This window comes from Salvelinus alpinus, chromosome 9 (genome assembly GCF_045679555.1).
Source record: "Salvelinus alpinus chromosome 9, SLU_Salpinus.1, whole genome shotgun sequence".
Taxonomy (NCBI): domain Eukaryota; kingdom Metazoa; phylum Chordata; class Actinopteri; order Salmoniformes; family Salmonidae; genus Salvelinus; species Salvelinus alpinus.
Window position 1 is genome coordinate 31,030,981 of NC_092094.1, and position 18,035 is coordinate 31,049,015.

General features: G+C 47.7%; 2 protein-coding genes across 2 annotated transcripts in view; both read right to left on the reverse strand.

Moving 5' to 3' along the window:
- The window catches only part of ptprq (protein tyrosine phosphatase receptor type Q), a 44,901-nt gene extending 34,965 nt beyond the window's left edge, over positions 1-9,936 (reverse strand). Inside the window, exons 1-14 of the mRNA XM_071416714.1 lie at positions 9,673-9,936; positions 8,922-9,053; positions 8,639-8,783; positions 8,155-8,454; positions 7,854-8,071; positions 7,461-7,644; positions 6,605-7,213; positions 6,137-6,400; positions 5,716-6,009; positions 3,857-3,987; positions 2,019-2,148; positions 1,654-1,807; positions 1,439-1,545; positions 984-1,084 (exon numbers count right to left, since the gene is read on the reverse strand). Coding sequence (XP_071272815.1) covers positions 984-1,084; positions 1,439-1,545; positions 1,654-1,807; positions 2,019-2,148; positions 3,857-3,987; positions 5,716-6,009; positions 6,137-6,400; positions 6,605-7,213; positions 7,461-7,644; positions 7,854-8,071; positions 8,155-8,454; positions 8,639-8,783; positions 8,922-9,053; positions 9,673-9,738 — 2,835 coding nt within the window. The 5' untranslated portion in view covers positions 9,739-9,936. The remainder of the gene's footprint in view (positions 1-983; positions 1,085-1,438; positions 1,546-1,653; positions 1,808-2,018; positions 2,149-3,856; positions 3,988-5,715; positions 6,010-6,136; positions 6,401-6,604; positions 7,214-7,460; positions 7,645-7,853; positions 8,072-8,154; positions 8,455-8,638; positions 8,784-8,921; positions 9,054-9,672) is intronic.
- A 911-nt stretch (positions 9,937-10,847) lies between these two features.
- The window catches only part of LOC139584636 (otogelin-like protein), a 63,454-nt gene continuing 56,266 nt past the window's right edge, over positions 10,848-18,035 (reverse strand). Inside the window, exons 41-55 of the mRNA XM_071416715.1 lie at positions 17,063-17,422; positions 16,734-16,919; positions 16,237-16,449; positions 15,996-16,100; positions 15,795-15,902; positions 15,564-15,665; positions 15,369-15,473; positions 15,153-15,193; positions 14,955-15,018; positions 14,672-14,850; positions 14,457-14,561; positions 14,080-14,199; positions 13,930-13,975; positions 11,911-11,990; positions 10,848-11,812 (exon numbers count right to left, since the gene is read on the reverse strand). Coding sequence (XP_071272816.1) covers positions 11,612-11,812; positions 11,911-11,990; positions 13,930-13,975; positions 14,080-14,199; positions 14,457-14,561; positions 14,672-14,850; positions 14,955-15,018; positions 15,153-15,193; positions 15,369-15,473; positions 15,564-15,665; positions 15,795-15,902; positions 15,996-16,100; positions 16,237-16,449; positions 16,734-16,919; positions 17,063-17,422 — 2,015 coding nt within the window. The 3' untranslated portion in view covers positions 10,848-11,611. The remainder of the gene's footprint in view (positions 11,813-11,910; positions 11,991-13,929; positions 13,976-14,079; positions 14,200-14,456; positions 14,562-14,671; positions 14,851-14,954; positions 15,019-15,152; positions 15,194-15,368; positions 15,474-15,563; positions 15,666-15,794; positions 15,903-15,995; positions 16,101-16,236; positions 16,450-16,733; positions 16,920-17,062; positions 17,423-18,035) is intronic.

The window sequence follows — 18,035 nt, forward strand, 5'->3', positions numbered from 1 at the left end:
ACCAAGTTTTGAGGCTATACAGTGTTTGTTTAAATGTGCTTTGTTTACAAACATTGGAGTAAAACAAGCTTATATTTGGGCACAGTTCATGAGGCATTTATAAATTATATTCTTCAAGAATCAATGGCTACATATCATAAAATTATAAGTACAAAAATGTATGTAGAAACTGCTGATTGCCCCTTTAAAACTGCAAAGTTTTCTCTCTGCCTCATGGAAACATTTGTGGAATGCAGGATATTCGCTTTAAAGCTGCACCAAAAAAATCTCTCTGTCCTATGACAAAATGTGTGGAATTACAGGAAATGAAATTGAAAACTGTAAAATGTTCCTTCCCAGGGCCCAAGACTTGGTTATTTCAGCCATGCACTGCCAAAGTCATAATAAAACTCATTGTATGCTGTTTTGTTATCTCACTGGAGTTGTGTTCTGATTATGAGGGGGTCCCTGATGAATTTGCTATCGCAGTAAGTCACAAACGTCCAGCAGTAGGTCTGTGTGTGTGTGTGTGTTTGTGTGTGTGCGTGCATGCGTGCGTGCATGCGTGCCTGTATAGTGCTTGGTCATTCTCCCTGGCGTTGGCTCTGGGGGGGTCATACATCTTTAAAGTGCAGGTAACCAGAGCTGCTCTGCGCTGACGACAGTCGCTAGGCAACCACCAGGTGAGTGTGTTCTCTGGAAGTCTGCAGGTGAGTTTTACTTGACCCCCCGTCCTGCTTCCTCTTATAAAGAACAAATTCTGTATGTGTGTGTGCGTGCGTGTGCCTGCGTGCGTGCGTGTGTGTGCACGCATGTGTGTGTGTAACTGTGTGTAAAGGGATTAATATTTATGGGTAAACTGAGACAGCTGTTGCTAATAACAAATCATAGAGAAAAGATGAGAGGAAAAGAAAGGGAGGAGCAGAGTAGATAAGATAAGAGAAGGAGAGGGGAGAGGAGAGGAGAAGAAAGAGGTTAAGGGAGAGGATAGGATGGTGTCCTACCTTGTACCCCTCCACGCCCCCTGCTGGGGCTCCCCAGCTCACAAACACTGATGAGGTCACATCCTCTTCGACCAGCAGCACTTCCTGTGGGGCTCCTGGGACTAGAGAGAAACACCAATCAGGACATCTGTTCATTCATTCAACATTCACTTCACTGCTCTCCACCATCGGAATTAATCGTTCTGGGTTTGTCGTGTGTGTGTGTGTAATAAGTAGTGTGTGTGATGTGTTGTGTAGCTGTGTGTTCAGTGCAGGTGTGTGTTAATATGTGTGTGTTTGCATGTATGTGTGTGTGAGAATACATTCATATATTACATTTTTTCTTGACCTTGACCTTAACCTGGAACATATACTGGAGATAAACTCTGAACACCTCAGTTCCTACTGGAACCTCCCAAGATAGGTCACTGCTGCTGCCAGCCAAATATGTGTATGTGTGTGTGTCCATAACTCACTGGTGTTGAAGTCTACAGAAGCCGGTGTACTCCTCCTCTCTCCATTGCTGCTGATAACATATACTGTGTAATAGCTTCCTGGGGAAAGGTCCTCAAACCTGTAAGACCTACACACAAACATGCGCGCACACACACACAGCCAGTGTTACCCAAAACAACAAGTGGAAGCTGGACCAGCCAATAAGGACACATTGTGCCAGGAGGGTAGGACTCACCATGGCTCCTGGGCTGAGAGGTTCAGCTGCTGATCGGAGGTTAGGTTTATGATTGACAGGATGAAGCCTTTGACAACGTCCCTGGCCTGGGTCCAGCCGACTGTCACAGACGATGTGGTCCTACTGAGGACTGATACCACCACTGGACTGGGAGCTAAAACAAACAAACAAACAAACAAACAAACACACACACACAAATGCTGATTAATAAGAACCAGAGAGACGGGGTGTGTGTGTGTGTGTGTGTGTGTGTGTGTGTGTGTGTGTGTGTGTGTGTGTGTGTGTGTGTGTGTGTGTGTGTGTGTGTGTGTGTGTGTGTGTGTGTGTGTGTGTGTGTGTGTGTGTGTGTGTGTGTGTGTGTGTACCTGTAGTGATGCTGAGTGTGACAGGGGGGCTGTCTGTGTAGGACTCTTTCTCCGTCCTCAGAGAGAAGTGGTACAGCCTGCCTGGTAGCAACCTAGAGAACACTGTCCTCGGAACACACACCTTCTGGACCTAACACACACATATACAGTTGTGGCCAAAAGTTTTGAGAATGACACAAATATTAATTTCCACAAAGTTTGCTACTTCAGTGTCTTTAGATATTTTTGTCAGATGTTACTATGGAATACTGAAGTATAATTACAAGCATTTCATAAGTGTCAAAGGCTTTTATTGACAATTACATGAATTTGATGCAAAGAGTCAATATTTGCAGTGTTGACCCTTCTTTTTCAAGACCTCTGCAATCCGCCCTGGCATGCTGTCAATAACTTCTGGGCCACATCCTGACTGATGGCAGCCCATTCTTGCATAATCAATGCTTGGAGTTTGTCAGAATTTGTGGGTTTTTGTTTGTCCATCCGCCTCTTGAGGATTGACCACAAGTTCTCAATGGGATTAAGGTCTGGGGAGTTTCCTGGCCATGGACACAAAATATCGATGTTTTTTTCCTCGAGCGACTTAGTTATCACTTTGCCTTATGGCAAGGTGCTCCATCATGCTGTAAAAGCCATTGTTCGTCACCAAACTGTTCGTGGATGGTTAGGAGAAGTTGCTCTCGGAGGATGTGATGGTACCATTCTTTATTCATGGCTGTGTTCTTAGGCAAAATTGTGAGTGAGCCCACTCCCTTGGCTGAGAAGCAACCCCACACATGATTGGTCTCTGGATGCTTTACTGTTGGCATGACACAGGACTAATGCTAGCGCTCACCTTGTCTTCTCCGGACAAGCCTTTTTCCAGATGCCCCAAACAATCGGAAAGGGGATTCATCAGAGAAAATGACTTTACCCCGGTCCTCAGCAGTCCAATCCCTGTACCTTTTGCAGAATATCAGTCTGTCCCTGATGTTTTTCCTGGAGAGAAGTGGCTTCTTTGCTGCCCTTCTTGACACCAGGCCATCCTCCAAAAGTATTCGCCTCACTGTGCGTGCAGATGCACTCACACCTGCCTGCTACCATTCCTGAGCAAGCTCTCTACTGGTGGTGCCCCGATCCCGCAGCTGAATCAACTTTAGGAGACGGTCCTGGCGCTTGCTGGACTTTCTTGGACACCCTGAAGCCTTCTTCACAACAATTGAACCGCTCTCCTTGAAGTTCTTGATGATCTGATAAATGGTTGATTTAGGTGCAATCTTACTGGCAGCAATATCCTTGCCTGTGAAGCCCTTTTTGTGCAAAACAATGACGACGGCATGTGTTTCCTTGCAGGTAACCATGGTTGACAGAGGAAGAACAATGATTCAAAGCACCATCCTCCTTTTGAAGCTTCCAGTCTGTTATTCGAACTCAATCAGCATGACAGAGTGATCTCCAGCCTTGTCCTCGTAAACATTCACACCTGTGCTAACGAGAGAGTCACTGACATGATGTCAGCTGGTCCTTTTGTGGCAGGGCTGAAATGCAGTGAAAATGTTTTTTGGGGATTCCGTTCATTTGCATGGCAAAGAGGGACTTTGCAATTAATTGCAATTCATCTGATCACTCTTCATAACATTCTGGAGTATATGCAAATTGCCATCATACAAACTGAGGCAGCAGACTTTGTGAAAATTAATATTTGTGTCATTCCCAAAACTTTTGACCACGACTCCACCACATAAACCCATTATATAGACACTCCACCACATAAACCCATTATATAGACACTCCACCACATAAACACATTATATACTGTAGACACTTGACCACATACACGCACACACACCCTGCTGCCGTACCATGAGTGTGTGGTGACAGTTGAGACAGATGACTTCATAGTTGTGTCCGCGTCCAGGGGCTGGATCCCACAGCATCTCTACTGACGACTCTGTTACTGAGCCTTCTCTCACATTACTGGGAGAGGCCAGGCCTACACATACAGTTGAAGTCGGAAGTTTACATACACTTAGGTTGGAGTCATTAAAACTCGTTTTTCAACCCCTCCACAAATCTCTTGTTAACAAACTATAGTTTTGGCAAGTCGGTTAGGACACAAGTAATTTTTCCAACAGATGTTTACAGACAGATTATTTCACTTATAATTCACTATATCACAATTCCAGTGGGTCAGAAGTTTACATACACTTAGTTGACTGTACCTTTAAACAGGTTGGAAAATTCCAGAAAATGATGTCATGACTTTAGAAGCTTCTGATAGGCTAATTGACATCATTTCAGCCAATTGGAGGTGTACCTGTGGATGTGTTTGAAGGCCTACCTTCAAACTCAGTGCCTCTTTGCTTGACATCATGGGAAAATCAAAAGAAATCAGCCAAGACCTCAGAAAAAAATTGTAGACCTCCACAAGTCTGGTTCATCCTTGGGAGCAATTTCCAAATGCCTGAAGGTACCGCGTTCATTTGTACAAACAATAGTACGCAAGTATAAACACCATGGGACCACGCAGCCGTCATACCTCTCAGGAAGGAGACGCGTTCTATCTCCTGGAGATGAACGTACTTTAGTTCGAAAAGTGCAAATCAATCCCAGAACAACAGCAAAGTACCTTGTGAAGATGCGGAGGAAACAGGTCCAAAAGTATCTATATCCACAGTAAAACGAGTCCTATATCGACATAACCTGAAAGGCCGCTCCGCAAGGAAGAAACCACTGCTCCAAAACCACCATAAAAAAGCCAGACTACGGTTTGTAACTGCACATGGGAACAAAGATCGTACTTTTTGGAGAAATGTCCTCTGGTCTTGATGAAACAAAAATAGAACTGTTTGGCCATAATGACCATTGTTATGTTTGGAGGAAAAAGGGGAAAGCTTGCAAGCCAAAGAACACCATCCCAACTGTGAATCACGGGGTGGCAGCATCATGTTGTGGGGGTGCTTTGCTGCAGGAGGGACTGGTGCACTTCACAAAATAGATGGTATCATAAGGGAGGAAATGTATGTGGATATATTGAAGCAACATCTCAAGACATCAGTCTGGAAGTTAAAGCTTGGTCGCAAATGGGTCTTCCATTTGCGATGGAAGACCATCGCAAATTGGGGACATTGACCCCAAGCATACATCCAAAGTTGTGGCAAAATGGCTTAAGGACAACAAAGTCAAGGTATTGGAGTGGCCATCACAAAGCCCTGACCTCAATCCTATAGAAAATGTGTGGGCAGAACTGAAAAAGCGTGTGCGAGCAAGAAGGCCTACAAACCTGACTCAGTTTCACCAGCTCTGTCAGGAGGAATGGGCCAAAATTCACCCAACTTATTGTGGGAAGCTTGTGGAAGGCTACCCGAAACGTTTGACCCAAGTTAAACAATTCAAAGGCAATGCTACCAAATACTAATTGAGTCTATGTAAACTTCTGACCCAATGGGAATGTGATGAACGAAATAAAAGGTGAAATAAATCATTCTCTCTACTATTATTCTGACAATTCACATTCTTAAAATAAAGTGGGGATCCTAAGTGACCTAAGACAGGGGATTTTTACTCTGATTAAATGTCAGGAATTGTGACAAACTGAGTGTAAATGTATTTGGCTGAGGTGTATGTAAACTTCCGACTTCAACTGTACATACACACACACTTCCTCACCGTCAAAATCATCTGAGGAGATGGAAATATGAGTGTGTTTGTGTGCACTCACGTGTCCTGAGTGTGTGTGTTTGGTATGCTGGTCCGGTCCTGTGTCGGCTGGTGCTGTAGACACTGAGATGGTACTCCTCCCCTGGAGTCAGGCTGCCAACTGTTACTGTGTGCTTACCTGGGGGGAATGGCCACCAATCGCACACACCCTTACACACACACACACCCTCACACACTCCCTTACACACACACACCCTCACTCCATCACACACACCCAGTACTGGTCTCTGGACATACAGAACCACAGAACTGCTTCCTACCGAGAGAGGGACAGCTGCCTGCACGGGCCCAGGCTCTACACAAAGACAGGAACACACACAGACACAATGAGAGATAGAGATGAGAGATACACACAGTATGATGGAGCAACACCAACATTTCTTGAAACTTCAACTTGAACACACACGTCTCTGTGGGCTTACCTGTTCTGTATGTGGTGTTGATCTCTTGGCTCTTGTTCTCTCCTCTCACTGAAGCCACACCCACCTCATAGTTCTGCCCTGGACTGAATATGGCCAGGAACACACACCTGGACTCATTTACCCACAGTTCCATGGGGCGGGCCTGGCTGACGGGGCGTAGCCTAACATAGTACCCATCAGGGCTTTCACCTGACGGGGCGGACCAGCACGCTGTCAGATTCTCCCCTCTGCTAGACACAACCACACCACCTGGGGGGCTCACCGCTACCAACACACACACACACACACACACACACACACACACACACACACACACACACACACACACACACACACACACACACACACACACACACACACACACACACACACACACACACACACACACACACACACACACACTCATTTAACATTATGCTGTAAAAAGCAAGTACACTCGAAGCGTTACACAAAAACAGACTTTCATACCAGTGTATAGGGTCAGTTCCTCCCCTCCACAGCTCTCCACACCGTGTTCTGTGACGGAGTCAACTCTGACCTTGTACTTCCTGAACCCCTCCAGTCCTGCAATCACAGCAGACCTGGAGCTGCTAGCCACAACCATTCTCGTCTCCTGGCCTGAGGCTACACCCTCCCAGCGAACTAGAAAGCTCCACCGCACAGCATGCTGGGAGTCTGGGGCTGTCCAGCTTACTGTGATCTGACTGGCTGTCACGTTGCTAATGGTGACGTTTCGAGGGGGAAGGGGCCGTGTGTGACAAGTCTGCGCGCTCCCCAGGCTCCATGCGGCCCCAGTAAGGTGGGAGGCTCTGAGGGACAGAGAGTAGACCTTGCCTGGGTACAGGCCTGGCACTTTCAGCCCTCTGGAGAATAGAGACACTGGGACACGACCTGCAGTCCTCCTCTCCTTCTCTTCCCCATGTTTTTCCTCCTTTTCCTCCTCTTCTTGGTATTGGACATAGAGCTGGGGGGCAGGGTGAGAGGAGTTTACAAATGTGAGGTCACTCCAGTGAAGCTCTGCATCTCTCTCTGTTACCTCCACCAGGTCAAAGTTGAATAAAGGAGGGAGGAGAGGGACTGAGAGAGAGAGAGAGAGAGAGAGAGAGAGAGAGAGAGAGAGAGAGAGAGAGAGAGAGAGAGAGAGAGAGAGAGAGAGAGAGAGAGAGAGAGAGAGAGAGAGAGAGAGAGAGAGAGAGAGAGAGAGAGAGAGAGAGAGAGAGAGAGAGAGAGAGAGAGAGAGAGAGACAGGGTTAGTGGGTGTCGGGCAGGGGTAAAGGGTTATTAGGGTGTTTATTTATATGGTATTGAATGTATTAATGCATACTTTCCCAGTGACAGATAAAGGGTAAAGGAATGTGGCAAAAGAACGAAGTCAGGAAGTAGCCTAGTCCAGTAGTGTTCCTCTGTAGAGCAAAACAGTCCGTCTGATTGGCTGGCAGTGATGAGGATGTCATAACACTCGTCAGGTTGTAGGAGGAGCCATCAGACCAGCGGGGCAGCCCCTCATCCTGTGAAGACAAACAACAACAAAAAACGTTGTGTGTTTTTTTTGTCAGACACAGGCTGAGAATGTCCCAGTCATCAGCTTTAAATCACAGACTAACACACTCCTCTGTAAGGAGGAAGCTAATGTGTCTGACTGTTTAGAAAGCAAACACCATTCATGCTAACACAGCCATTTATCTCACTCACATGCATATGTGTGTGTGTGTGTTACCAGTCTGTCGTTGAGAGCAGTCCAGAGCAGTAGTAGGTTGTTGTGTGTAGTCAGGTGAGAGGAGAGGAGGAGGAGGTCTCTCTCTGTTTTAACATCCACCAGGTGTCCTCCTGAAGCCATGCCTATACAGGTTTGCTGGGCGTCGCCCCACGACAGGCTCCGCCTACTCACACTGTAGCAGCTCCTTCCACTCGCCAGCCAGCCAATAGGACACTGGGCTGAGGAGAGACAGTGGTCAACTCACGGTCAACTTAAACATACAGCGGTCAATGTTTATTACGCGTGTGTGTGTGTGTTGTACCTGTCTCCATGGTGGTGTGTAGTCTCTGGGTGAGGCTGATGTTGAGGTGTGTGAGAGGTGTGGTCAACTCTGCTGTGATGCTGTAGTGTGCTCCAGGCTGCAGACCTCTCACTGCGTACGAAGAGGTGTGTGTGTGGTCAGAATGTGTGTGTTCAGTGTGTGTGTATTCAGTGTGTGTGTGTTCGATGTGCGTGTTGTGTAGACTGAGAGCAGTGAGGCTCTGTCTGTGCTGTAGGCTGCAGGTCAGGAGAGTGCTGGTGGTGGTCACCTCGACACGGAGAGAGGAGAGGGGGACAGGAGCTACACAGTGGTGTACGCACAAATAAATGCACGCATGCACGCACGCACACAAACACACACATAAACCTGTTACAAAATGCAAAAGTATAATTGTGAAACATTAAACCATTAAATTTAATCCATCATCTTTTAACTTCTGTTTCATAACAGGACCATATAGGTCAGGGATCAGGGTAAGGCTCACCTATATGAAAGGTCTTAGTCTTCAGTGTGGTATTGTTTTTGATAGCTTTCAGCATGATGTCACTTCCTCCTGGCTCCTTAGCCAATTGCAGAAGCAGCCTGCAGTCAGGAGAACACTCAGAGCGGCCAATCGGATCCAGCCACACCTGAAGGGGTGGGACAGAGAGTGGTTTAGTGGTTGCGATATGGTTGTGTTTGTCCGGTGGTTGTGCGGTATGACCGTGAGGCTGGGTGCTGGTTGTATGGAGCTAGTGTTATGGTTGTGTAGTGGTTTACGTTCTGACCGTGAGGTTGCGTGCAATCTGGTAGGAGACGGTGTACCAGTCTGGATCCTGACTGGTGGGGAAGTGGCCAAACACAACCTCAACAACCACGACCGCAGGATCTGACCACTGCACACACAAGAGACTGACCACCTGGAAAGAGAGCGAAAGAGAAAAGAGAGACTTTTCAACCTCAGAAATTCTATACATAGCTCAGACTGCATGTGGTCTAGGGCACCTGTCTCCCGGGTGGCGCAGTGGTCTAGGGCACTGCATCGCAGTGCTAGCTGCGCCACCAGAGTCTCTGGGTTCGCGCCCAGGCTGGGCTGGGTTCGCGCCCAGGCTCTGTCGCAGCCGGCCGCAACCGGGAGATCCGTGGGGCGACGCACAATTGGCATAGCGTTGTCCGGGTTAGGGAGGGTTTGGCCGGTAGGGAGGGTTTGGCCGGTAGGGATATCCTTGTCTCAGTATGTAAAAAAAAGAAAAAAGAAATGTAATAAAAATGTATGCACTCTACTGTAAGTCGCTCTGGATAAGAGCGTCTGCTCTTGGCCGGTAGGGATATCCTTGTCTCAGTATGTAAAAATGTAATAAAAAAAATGTATGCACTCTACTGTAAGTCGCTCTGGATAAGAGCGTCTACTAAAATGACAAAAATGTGTCATTTTTGAAACTTTGGCACAGACAGTTAAAAGAAGAGTGTTGTGATAAATCATAACTGTTTCACCTAAAATGTATAGCTAGAAACTGTGTGTGTGTGTGTGTGTCTTACCTGGATGAACCCTGCCAGCAGCCACATATGCACGGTTCCATCCATGGGGAAGCCTGGTAATCTCATCAGCACACAAAAGGAATGGCATTCACAATCATCTATAGATGGTACCACAACATACACCCAATATCAATGTTGCTTTGGAATCAGAAACTCCTGGATGTTTGTATATCCCATCTATGTACCAAAGAGCGAAGAAACTACACGACCAGAGGTTCCAGTAAGGACTGAGGCTGTCAGAGCTCTGTATAAGAGGAGTGTATCACAGCTGAACTACACCAGAGTAGTCCGTCCCAGTGACGCAACACAACTTTGAATTTAGCGCCCCGCAGCAGCTTTCTGAGAAGCAGAGCCTCGTGTGGAGGCGTGCACAGTCCCATTCAATTAGTGTGTGTGTGTGTGTGTGTCGCTAACACCAATTTGTTCTGCTCCTGCCACCCTTCCTCTTTGTTGGGATAAGAGCAGGTTACTATGACAACTAGGCTTACAGCCATTGAGAGAGGAACTCATGAAGAGAGAGGGAGAGAAAGAGAGGGAGAGAGGAGGGAGAGAGAAGGAGCGGGAAGGAGAGGGATGGAGAGAGAAAGACAGGGTGAAAGTAAAGAACTTAAAGTTCACTAGATAGATAACACTCCATACACCTCAGCCTGTTTGCAGATTTATACTCCACTCTCTGTAGTGATGCAGTGATATGCTAACCAAGTCCACTGCTGTGTGTTCCACACAGCAGATCAAAGCTGTGTGTGTGTGTGTGTGTGTGTGTGTGTGTGTGTGTGTGTGTGTGTGTGTGTGCGTGCGTGAGTGAGTGAGTGTGAATATCGAGTGGTTGAATGTGAGAAATAAGTATCATTCACTGATCAATCACTGATCAATCAATGACTGATCAATGTGGATTCATGCCTCTCCAATACTTCATATGTTCCTTGTGGAGGTCACTGGTGTTTTACCTAGGATGAAGTGTCATTAACACTGTGTATTTACATGGTAATTATATATACAGATTGTTAGACTCCCACACACACCATTATTACACACCACCAGGATAGAGAAACACAAACACACGTCAGCACTGAACAGGCTGTGTCAGCAGGGGAGTGTGTGGAGGAGGAGGAGGATGAGGAGGAGGAGGAGGAGGAGTTTTTCATTCACGCAAAAAACACCCACCAATCAGTTAGTCACTGTTAAATTTTTTATTGATTTATTCTGAGAGGTTCTGTATGACTAGAGACTCTAGTCTATCTGATGGCATCAGCACATACTGAATACTGGCACAATGCTTCACATTAAACAACACAACAAATACAGCGTTCTGTTGAAATACAGATAATCTACCATCAGATGCTTAGGTGGATTATCACCTTACTAAATAATTGATTGAGTTAAATACAAATATTTTTGTATAAAAGCTTTACGCTTGTAAAAAAAAAAACTATTTTGTAAGAGAAATTTGATCGGCATATAAAACATGTCAGTCATCAAGAGAGCACTAGATCCATACTAAAGCAGCAGCGGTCCTGTCAGCTCAGACCAACTGATCTAAACATGATAAGTCAGAGAGCACTAGATCCATACTAAAGCAGCAGCGGTCCTGTCAGCTCAGACCAACTGATCTAAACATGATAAAGTCAGAGAGGACTAGCTAGTGTTACATATGAGGAGGAGCAGGCTACAGCAGTACAGATAGGACTAGTGTTATCATAGTAGAGTAGGAACAGGTTACAGCCCTACAAATCTGACCACTACATATCTGTAACGACAGGGTCACTATAACAGGTCAGCATACAGCCCTCCACAACACACTGAAGGAAGACTAAAGAACTCGCCTACCTGGACGCTTGACCTGTCTGCTCTGACCTCTGACCTCTAACCTCTGTTCCATCTTCCATCCCTCCTATTGAACGCCATACTGGAGCTCACACTGACTAGCTTCGTTCTCTCTCTAGTTCCATTGGCAGGAGCAGTCAACAGGCTCCTGGAAGCTGTAGACCACCAGGGTAGCGTTGTGTGAGCAGTACAGGGTGACGGAGCGGGTTTGTAGTCCACTCTCCCTGCAGCACTTACAGAAGCGGGCGTGGCTGTTGATGTTGAAGTTAAAGATGGTGGCAGACGGACACTTCCCATCACATGAAAATACTGTCACCTGAGAGAGAGAAAAGAGAGAAAGGGGGAGAGTGAGAGAGGGGGGATTCTCTATCAGTGATAACTTTTTAAAACTGTCTTATTGACACTCTCTCTCACCGGTGCGTTGCTCCTGCAGTCGTCTTTTCTGATGGTGGTTCGGATTGCCACACGCTTACACGTCTTACCGTCCTCCTTACCTAAACACACACGCACACAGAGGAAACGCTGAGATGCACACGCAAGCACACACACAAACACAAAGCTTTCATCCTGAGCCCTAGATTCCTGTCACTCACACAGTCAAAGGTCTATTGAGCTGGGCTCTTTGTTGCCTAGCAGCGGGGGCTCAGTTTGATCGACAGTCAGCTGACCGGGGGGAGCAGTTCTCACACCAAAGACCCAGCTCCTATTGGCCACTGGCCAATCAGGTTAAGCAACAGGGGGTTGGGGCTGGTTGGTGGAATGTTGAAAGATAGCTAGATGGAGTCCAGTTCTACTCTCTTTATACTTGAAGGAACAGGAATGATTCTAACTCACATAGAGCAGTGGTTCCCAACCATTGGTACTAGGAATCCTGGGGGTACTTGGCCTATCAACCAGGGGTACTAGGAATCCTGGGGGTACTTGGCCTATCAACCAGGGGTACTAGGAATCCGGGCGGTACTTGGCCTATCAACCAGGGGTACTAGGAATCCTGGGGGTACTTGGCCTCTCAACCAGGGGTACTAGGAACCCTGGGGGTACTTGGCCTATCAACCAGGGGTACTAGGAACCCTGGGGGTACTTGGCCTATCAACCAGGGGTACTAGGAACCCTGGGGGTACTTGGCCTATCAACCAGGGCTACTTGAAAAGACTCATGAGACCATAGGCCTACTGGTAAAATACACGAGGGGGTACTTCAGGGGCACTCCAGGCAGAGCAACATTCAGTTGGTGGTTCAGTAACCGCTGGCCTAGAGGATTCAGCACAGCAATAACATATTGAACCATTGGAACAGGATTTTGCTATGAGGAATGTTAGGTGAACCTTGACGGGTAGTTTATATGTATGGAGTGGTAGGGTTAGGACTAGAACACACTCACTGTGATAGGTGAGAGATCGTGGTACCTGTGTCACAGTTACTACTACCAGTTGGGGTTATGGGGTGAGATGTGAGAGGTTAAAGATGAAAGGTGAGAGGTCGTGGTACCTTTGTCACAGTTAGTACTACTTGTGGGGGTTACGGGGTTAACGGTAAACGGTAAAACACCGACTCCAGAACCTGGGAGCAGCGGCAGGAACAGCAATGTCAGGAGAACGTTAGGAAAACACACAGGTTAACGTTGGTTTAGAACACATTTTCACACACACACAGAGTAATCAGCGCAGTGGCATGCACAGCCATGGGAGCCAGACAGTGTTCTCTGAGACTGGGGAAGACAGCCATACGGCCAAACACTCAGGATCACTACACACTGATGCACCAAGGCTCATTCTCACTGGACAAACTCTAAACACCAAGCATCACCATTGGCCAAACTGTAACAAACGTAGCATTCCCATTGGCCAAACTGGTCAAGCAGGCAAGCGGGCAAGGAGGCAGAGCTGCTGTTATTACTGGGAGAGCAGACTGGGTTTGTTGTCTTCACCTTTACATGTGAAATTAGTGGGTTTAATGGGTCAGTTCACACAAAATACAAACTGCCTTCATCTACTGGACACCTAGAAAGTACAGTATGGAGTCAGGTTAGCTACAGTGTATCATTAGCATCATCGAGTCTAAAACAATGGGAATGGTAGGACCGCTGTCTGCATGCTTTTATTCTCCAGATAACTGTGAGGTATGACAATTTCCCCACTAAAGAAAATATTTTATAAATCAACAGTAAAATCCTCCTTGAATATTATCACGACGTGTATCAGGACCATCAGGCAGATCTAGGACCACCCCTAGAGCAGAGGCTGCTGGGTAGTGTAGTGATTCATGCTGGTTGTTGCCAGCCAACCACAAGCTTTTACTCTGTCCAAGGATGCAACAGGCAGCACCCCCCAAACCAGTCAGCCAATAAGCCCAACCACTGCCAGGCAACGCCCTGCCCACCCCTGTGATTGACAGCCGAAAGCATATGAGAAGCGAATGTGATTGGTCACTCACACGTCCTGCAGCAGCCGTCCACATAGCTCTGGACCACGCCCCCATTCTGCAATGATTGAGGAAAGGTTACAGACAGACCTCATTGTGTGTGAATGTCAGTGTGTGTGTGAGTGAGTGAGTGAGAGAGAGAGAGAGAGAGAGTGTGTGTACCTGAGTGCACTCTGTGTCGTTGAAGGGGGGGCAGACCACCCCTGAGGCCAGCATCACAGTTCCCACTGTCGTCTCCACACAATCATACCGCGTACAGTTATCCACCCAGGAGCTCCCTGCCTGTATACACACACACACACACACACACACACACACACACACACACACACACACACACACACACACACACACACACACACACACACACACACACACACACACACACACACACACACACACACACACACACACACACACACACACACACACACACACACACACACTAAAAGTTAGCCATCCAGGATTTCACAAAGTGTTTGTGTGTTAGGTAGAATGTGTGTCTATTTGGCAGTATAATGATGTGTGTGTGTTCTCACAGTGAAGAGTTCAGTGGTTCCGTTGTCATTGTTGAAAGAACAGGAGACATTCTTACAGGAGCCACAGCACACCTGAGGATCTGATGATGCTACGTACAGCTGGTGCTAAGAGAGAGAGAGAGTGGGAGGGGTGGGGGGACACAGAGATTCCAGAAGATTTACCTAGCTCCGATCAGGATGGAAGTTTGTGGTGTGTGTGAGAGAGAAACACATACCTGGCCACACTTCTGAGAGCAGTTGACAGCGGACACGTCCATGGCGTAGTATCCAGTGTGTGTGTCACGATGTGTCAGACAATGGACGGTGTAACACAGCTCTCCTTCATAGTACTGAATCAGGCTCTGCCCCGGACCCAGCACTGTGACTCCCTGGAACACACACACCTCCGCCTTCTCTACACACACAGGTCAGGGCTCAGGAGTTAGGTAGCCTAGTAGTGTGTCTGTGCATAGTGTGTGTGTGTGTGTGTGTGTCTGTGCATAGTGTGTATGGACTTACTGCAGGTGTAGAGGGGGCAGCCACAGGTGCTTCTGCTGTCTGCGACCTCCACCTGTACCTCCCCCTGAGAGACCAGAGACGTTACTATGACCACACACACACACACACACACACACACACACACACACACACACACACACACACACACACACACACACACAAATCACGCAAGGACAATGCTGAAGTTGACTGACTCACCACCTGACAGACTGGGAGAGAGCTGTCCTCACACTGGCACTCTGAGAGGAGGAGAAAAAGACAGGGTTTACTACACAACTGGAGGCCTAGAACAGTGTTCTCTGTTTGGACTACAAGATTCTTTCAAAGAGACAGTTCTGGGAATGTTGGTATGTGTGTGTATTTAGATGTGTGTGTGCGCAACTCTTGCGAGTGCAAACGTGTGTGTGTGTGTACCACAGTGACGGTCGGGGCAACAGTGTCCAGGTAGGGTTGTTTGGATCAGAGACAGACCAGGAGAACAGCTCAGAGTCGACTCAGGACACAGGTTCACATCACACACTGCACACAGGAGGACATTGCGCTAAACATCAACACTGTGTGTGTATAGTGTGTACAGCTTGTGTAGAGTATAATGTTTGTGTGTGTTACCACAGTGGTATTGAGGGCAGCAGCTGTGGGTGGTGTTCAGATCAACAGCCAGTATCTCTCCATAAGAACAGGACGGCACGGGCTCGATACACGACTCACACACTGCAGAGAGAACACAAACATACCACTGACTGTGTTAACATTTCCTTTACAACTTGTACCCCAAGTCCAGCTACAGTAATGTTGGATGGAGACGGTAGACCCATTAAGAAGTATAGGGTTTGACCTTACCACACAGGAAGGAGTAACAGCAGGAGTTGTCCTCACGAACCTCCACTAGGAACTGATCTTCTCTACAATCAGGGGCGGTGAGGGGGGGACAGGCATGGGGGTCGCACTCTGGGACACACCAATCACAGGACTCAGTTATTAAAACACACCTAACAATACCATCAAATGATGAAAGATATTATGTTTTGGTTCAGTACCTACCACAACGGTACTCTGGGCAGCAGGACAGGGCACTGTAACCAATCACCAGCTGGTTCCCATTCTCACAGGGCGGAGCCTCACTCTCACAGATGGTCAGATTACATTCTGAGGGAGAACGAGAGAGAGAGAGAGAGAGAAAGAGAGAGAGAGTAGGTGTGTTCATGTCGGTGTCTAACCATGCATATATATGTGTGTGTGTGTGTGTGTGTGTGTGTGTGTGTGTGTGTGTGTGTGTGCTCACCACAGATCTTCTTGGGGCAGCAAGCCCCCTCCTCCAGGACATCCAGTACGTACTCTCCCTCCCTCTCACACAGCAGAGTGGGACTAAAGCTGCAGTCAGGTTCTACTGCCACCACAGAACCGTTCTCCAGGCAGCGGAACAGACAGCAGCCACGCAATGACCCGTTCCACACCTCCCCAGGGGCCCGCGGAGACCCCTCGTTATCAGTACACACTACACACGTAGACACAGACACACACGTTAACAGTACACACTAAACAACAGAACCTAAACTACACAGTCATACAGAGCACCAGCTCACAGCATTGACATACTAGAGCTGACATGTAACTGACATAGAACTGACATGTAACTGACATAGAGCTGACATAGAGCTGACATGTAACTGACATAGAGCTGACATAGAGCTGACATGTAACTGACATAGAGCTGACATGTAACTGACATAGAGCTGACATAGAGCTGACATAGAGTTGACATAGAGTTGACATACTCACCACACTGCTCCTCTGTGACGCAGTAAGAGGAGTCTGCTCGGTGCAGGATGGTTCCAGAGCGACACACACACTCCTCTCTGATGTGGGAGCAGGTGGTCTCCTCATAGAACTCTCTGTTCTGACAGGTCCGGGTGGTACAGGTCGACACACACGCCTGGTACTCCCTTCCTGGGGGACACCTCAATGCTACACACGCACATGCACACACACGCAAACGCATGCACACACACACACACCGCAAGAACACACATTTGTGTCATCACCAGCTAATGCAGACCTGATGTGTCTGTGTATTGGTGTGTATTGGTGTGTGTGTACAAGGTCCTTACGGCAGAAGTTGTGTCGTCTCCAGTTGATGCAGACTTGGTAAGTGTAGCAGATAGCTACGTAGGCTGCCAGGAAGTCACACTGGTGGGCCTTATAGTGAAGGTCGCCTGCCCACATCACATCACAGAACTGTTCTGGAGACACCTTGCTGTGGCAGGGAGTGAAGGGTCTCTGTCTGAGCATGGAGAGACAGGTAGAGCAGTCTCCAGTGGTACAGTTGTCTCCGATGCGTCGTGTGTGTTCCGTGTCCTCTGAGGTTTGGACCCTCCAGGCCTGCAGGAACAGACCAAGGTCTGCCACCTCCCTCACCACCGTACCGTTAGGCAGCTTCAGGTCATCCGCCGGGTTCCCGTCACAACACCCTGGGAGACACACCAGAAGGTGCTTGTCACGCCTGCTCCCCATCATTACGCACACCTGCTACTCCCCATCATTATGCACACCTGCTACTCCCCATCATTACGCACACCTGCTACTCCCCATCATTACGCACACCTGCTACTCCCCATCATTACGCACGCCTGCTCCCCATCATTACGCATGCCTACTCCCCATCATTATGCACACCTGCTCCCCATCATTACGCATACCTGCTACTCCCCATCATTATGCACACCTGCTACTCCCCATCATTACGCACACCTGCTACTCCCCATCATTACGCACACCTGCTCCCCATCATTACGCACACCTGCTCCCCATCATTACACACACCTGCTCCACATCATTAAGCACACCTGGACCTCATTATCACCTTTATTTATCTCCCTTGATTTAGCAATCTGTAGCCTAAGTCATCAGGCAGCATTGTTTCCATTCACGTTCTGTACGGATCTCAAGTTTTGTTTCTATGCATTCTTTATTATTTTATCGCCTTTTATGCTCGCTTCGAGGCAAGCAACACGGAAGCATGCATGAGAGCACCAGCTGTTCCGGATGACTGTGTGATCACGCTCTCCGTAATCAATGTTTTTA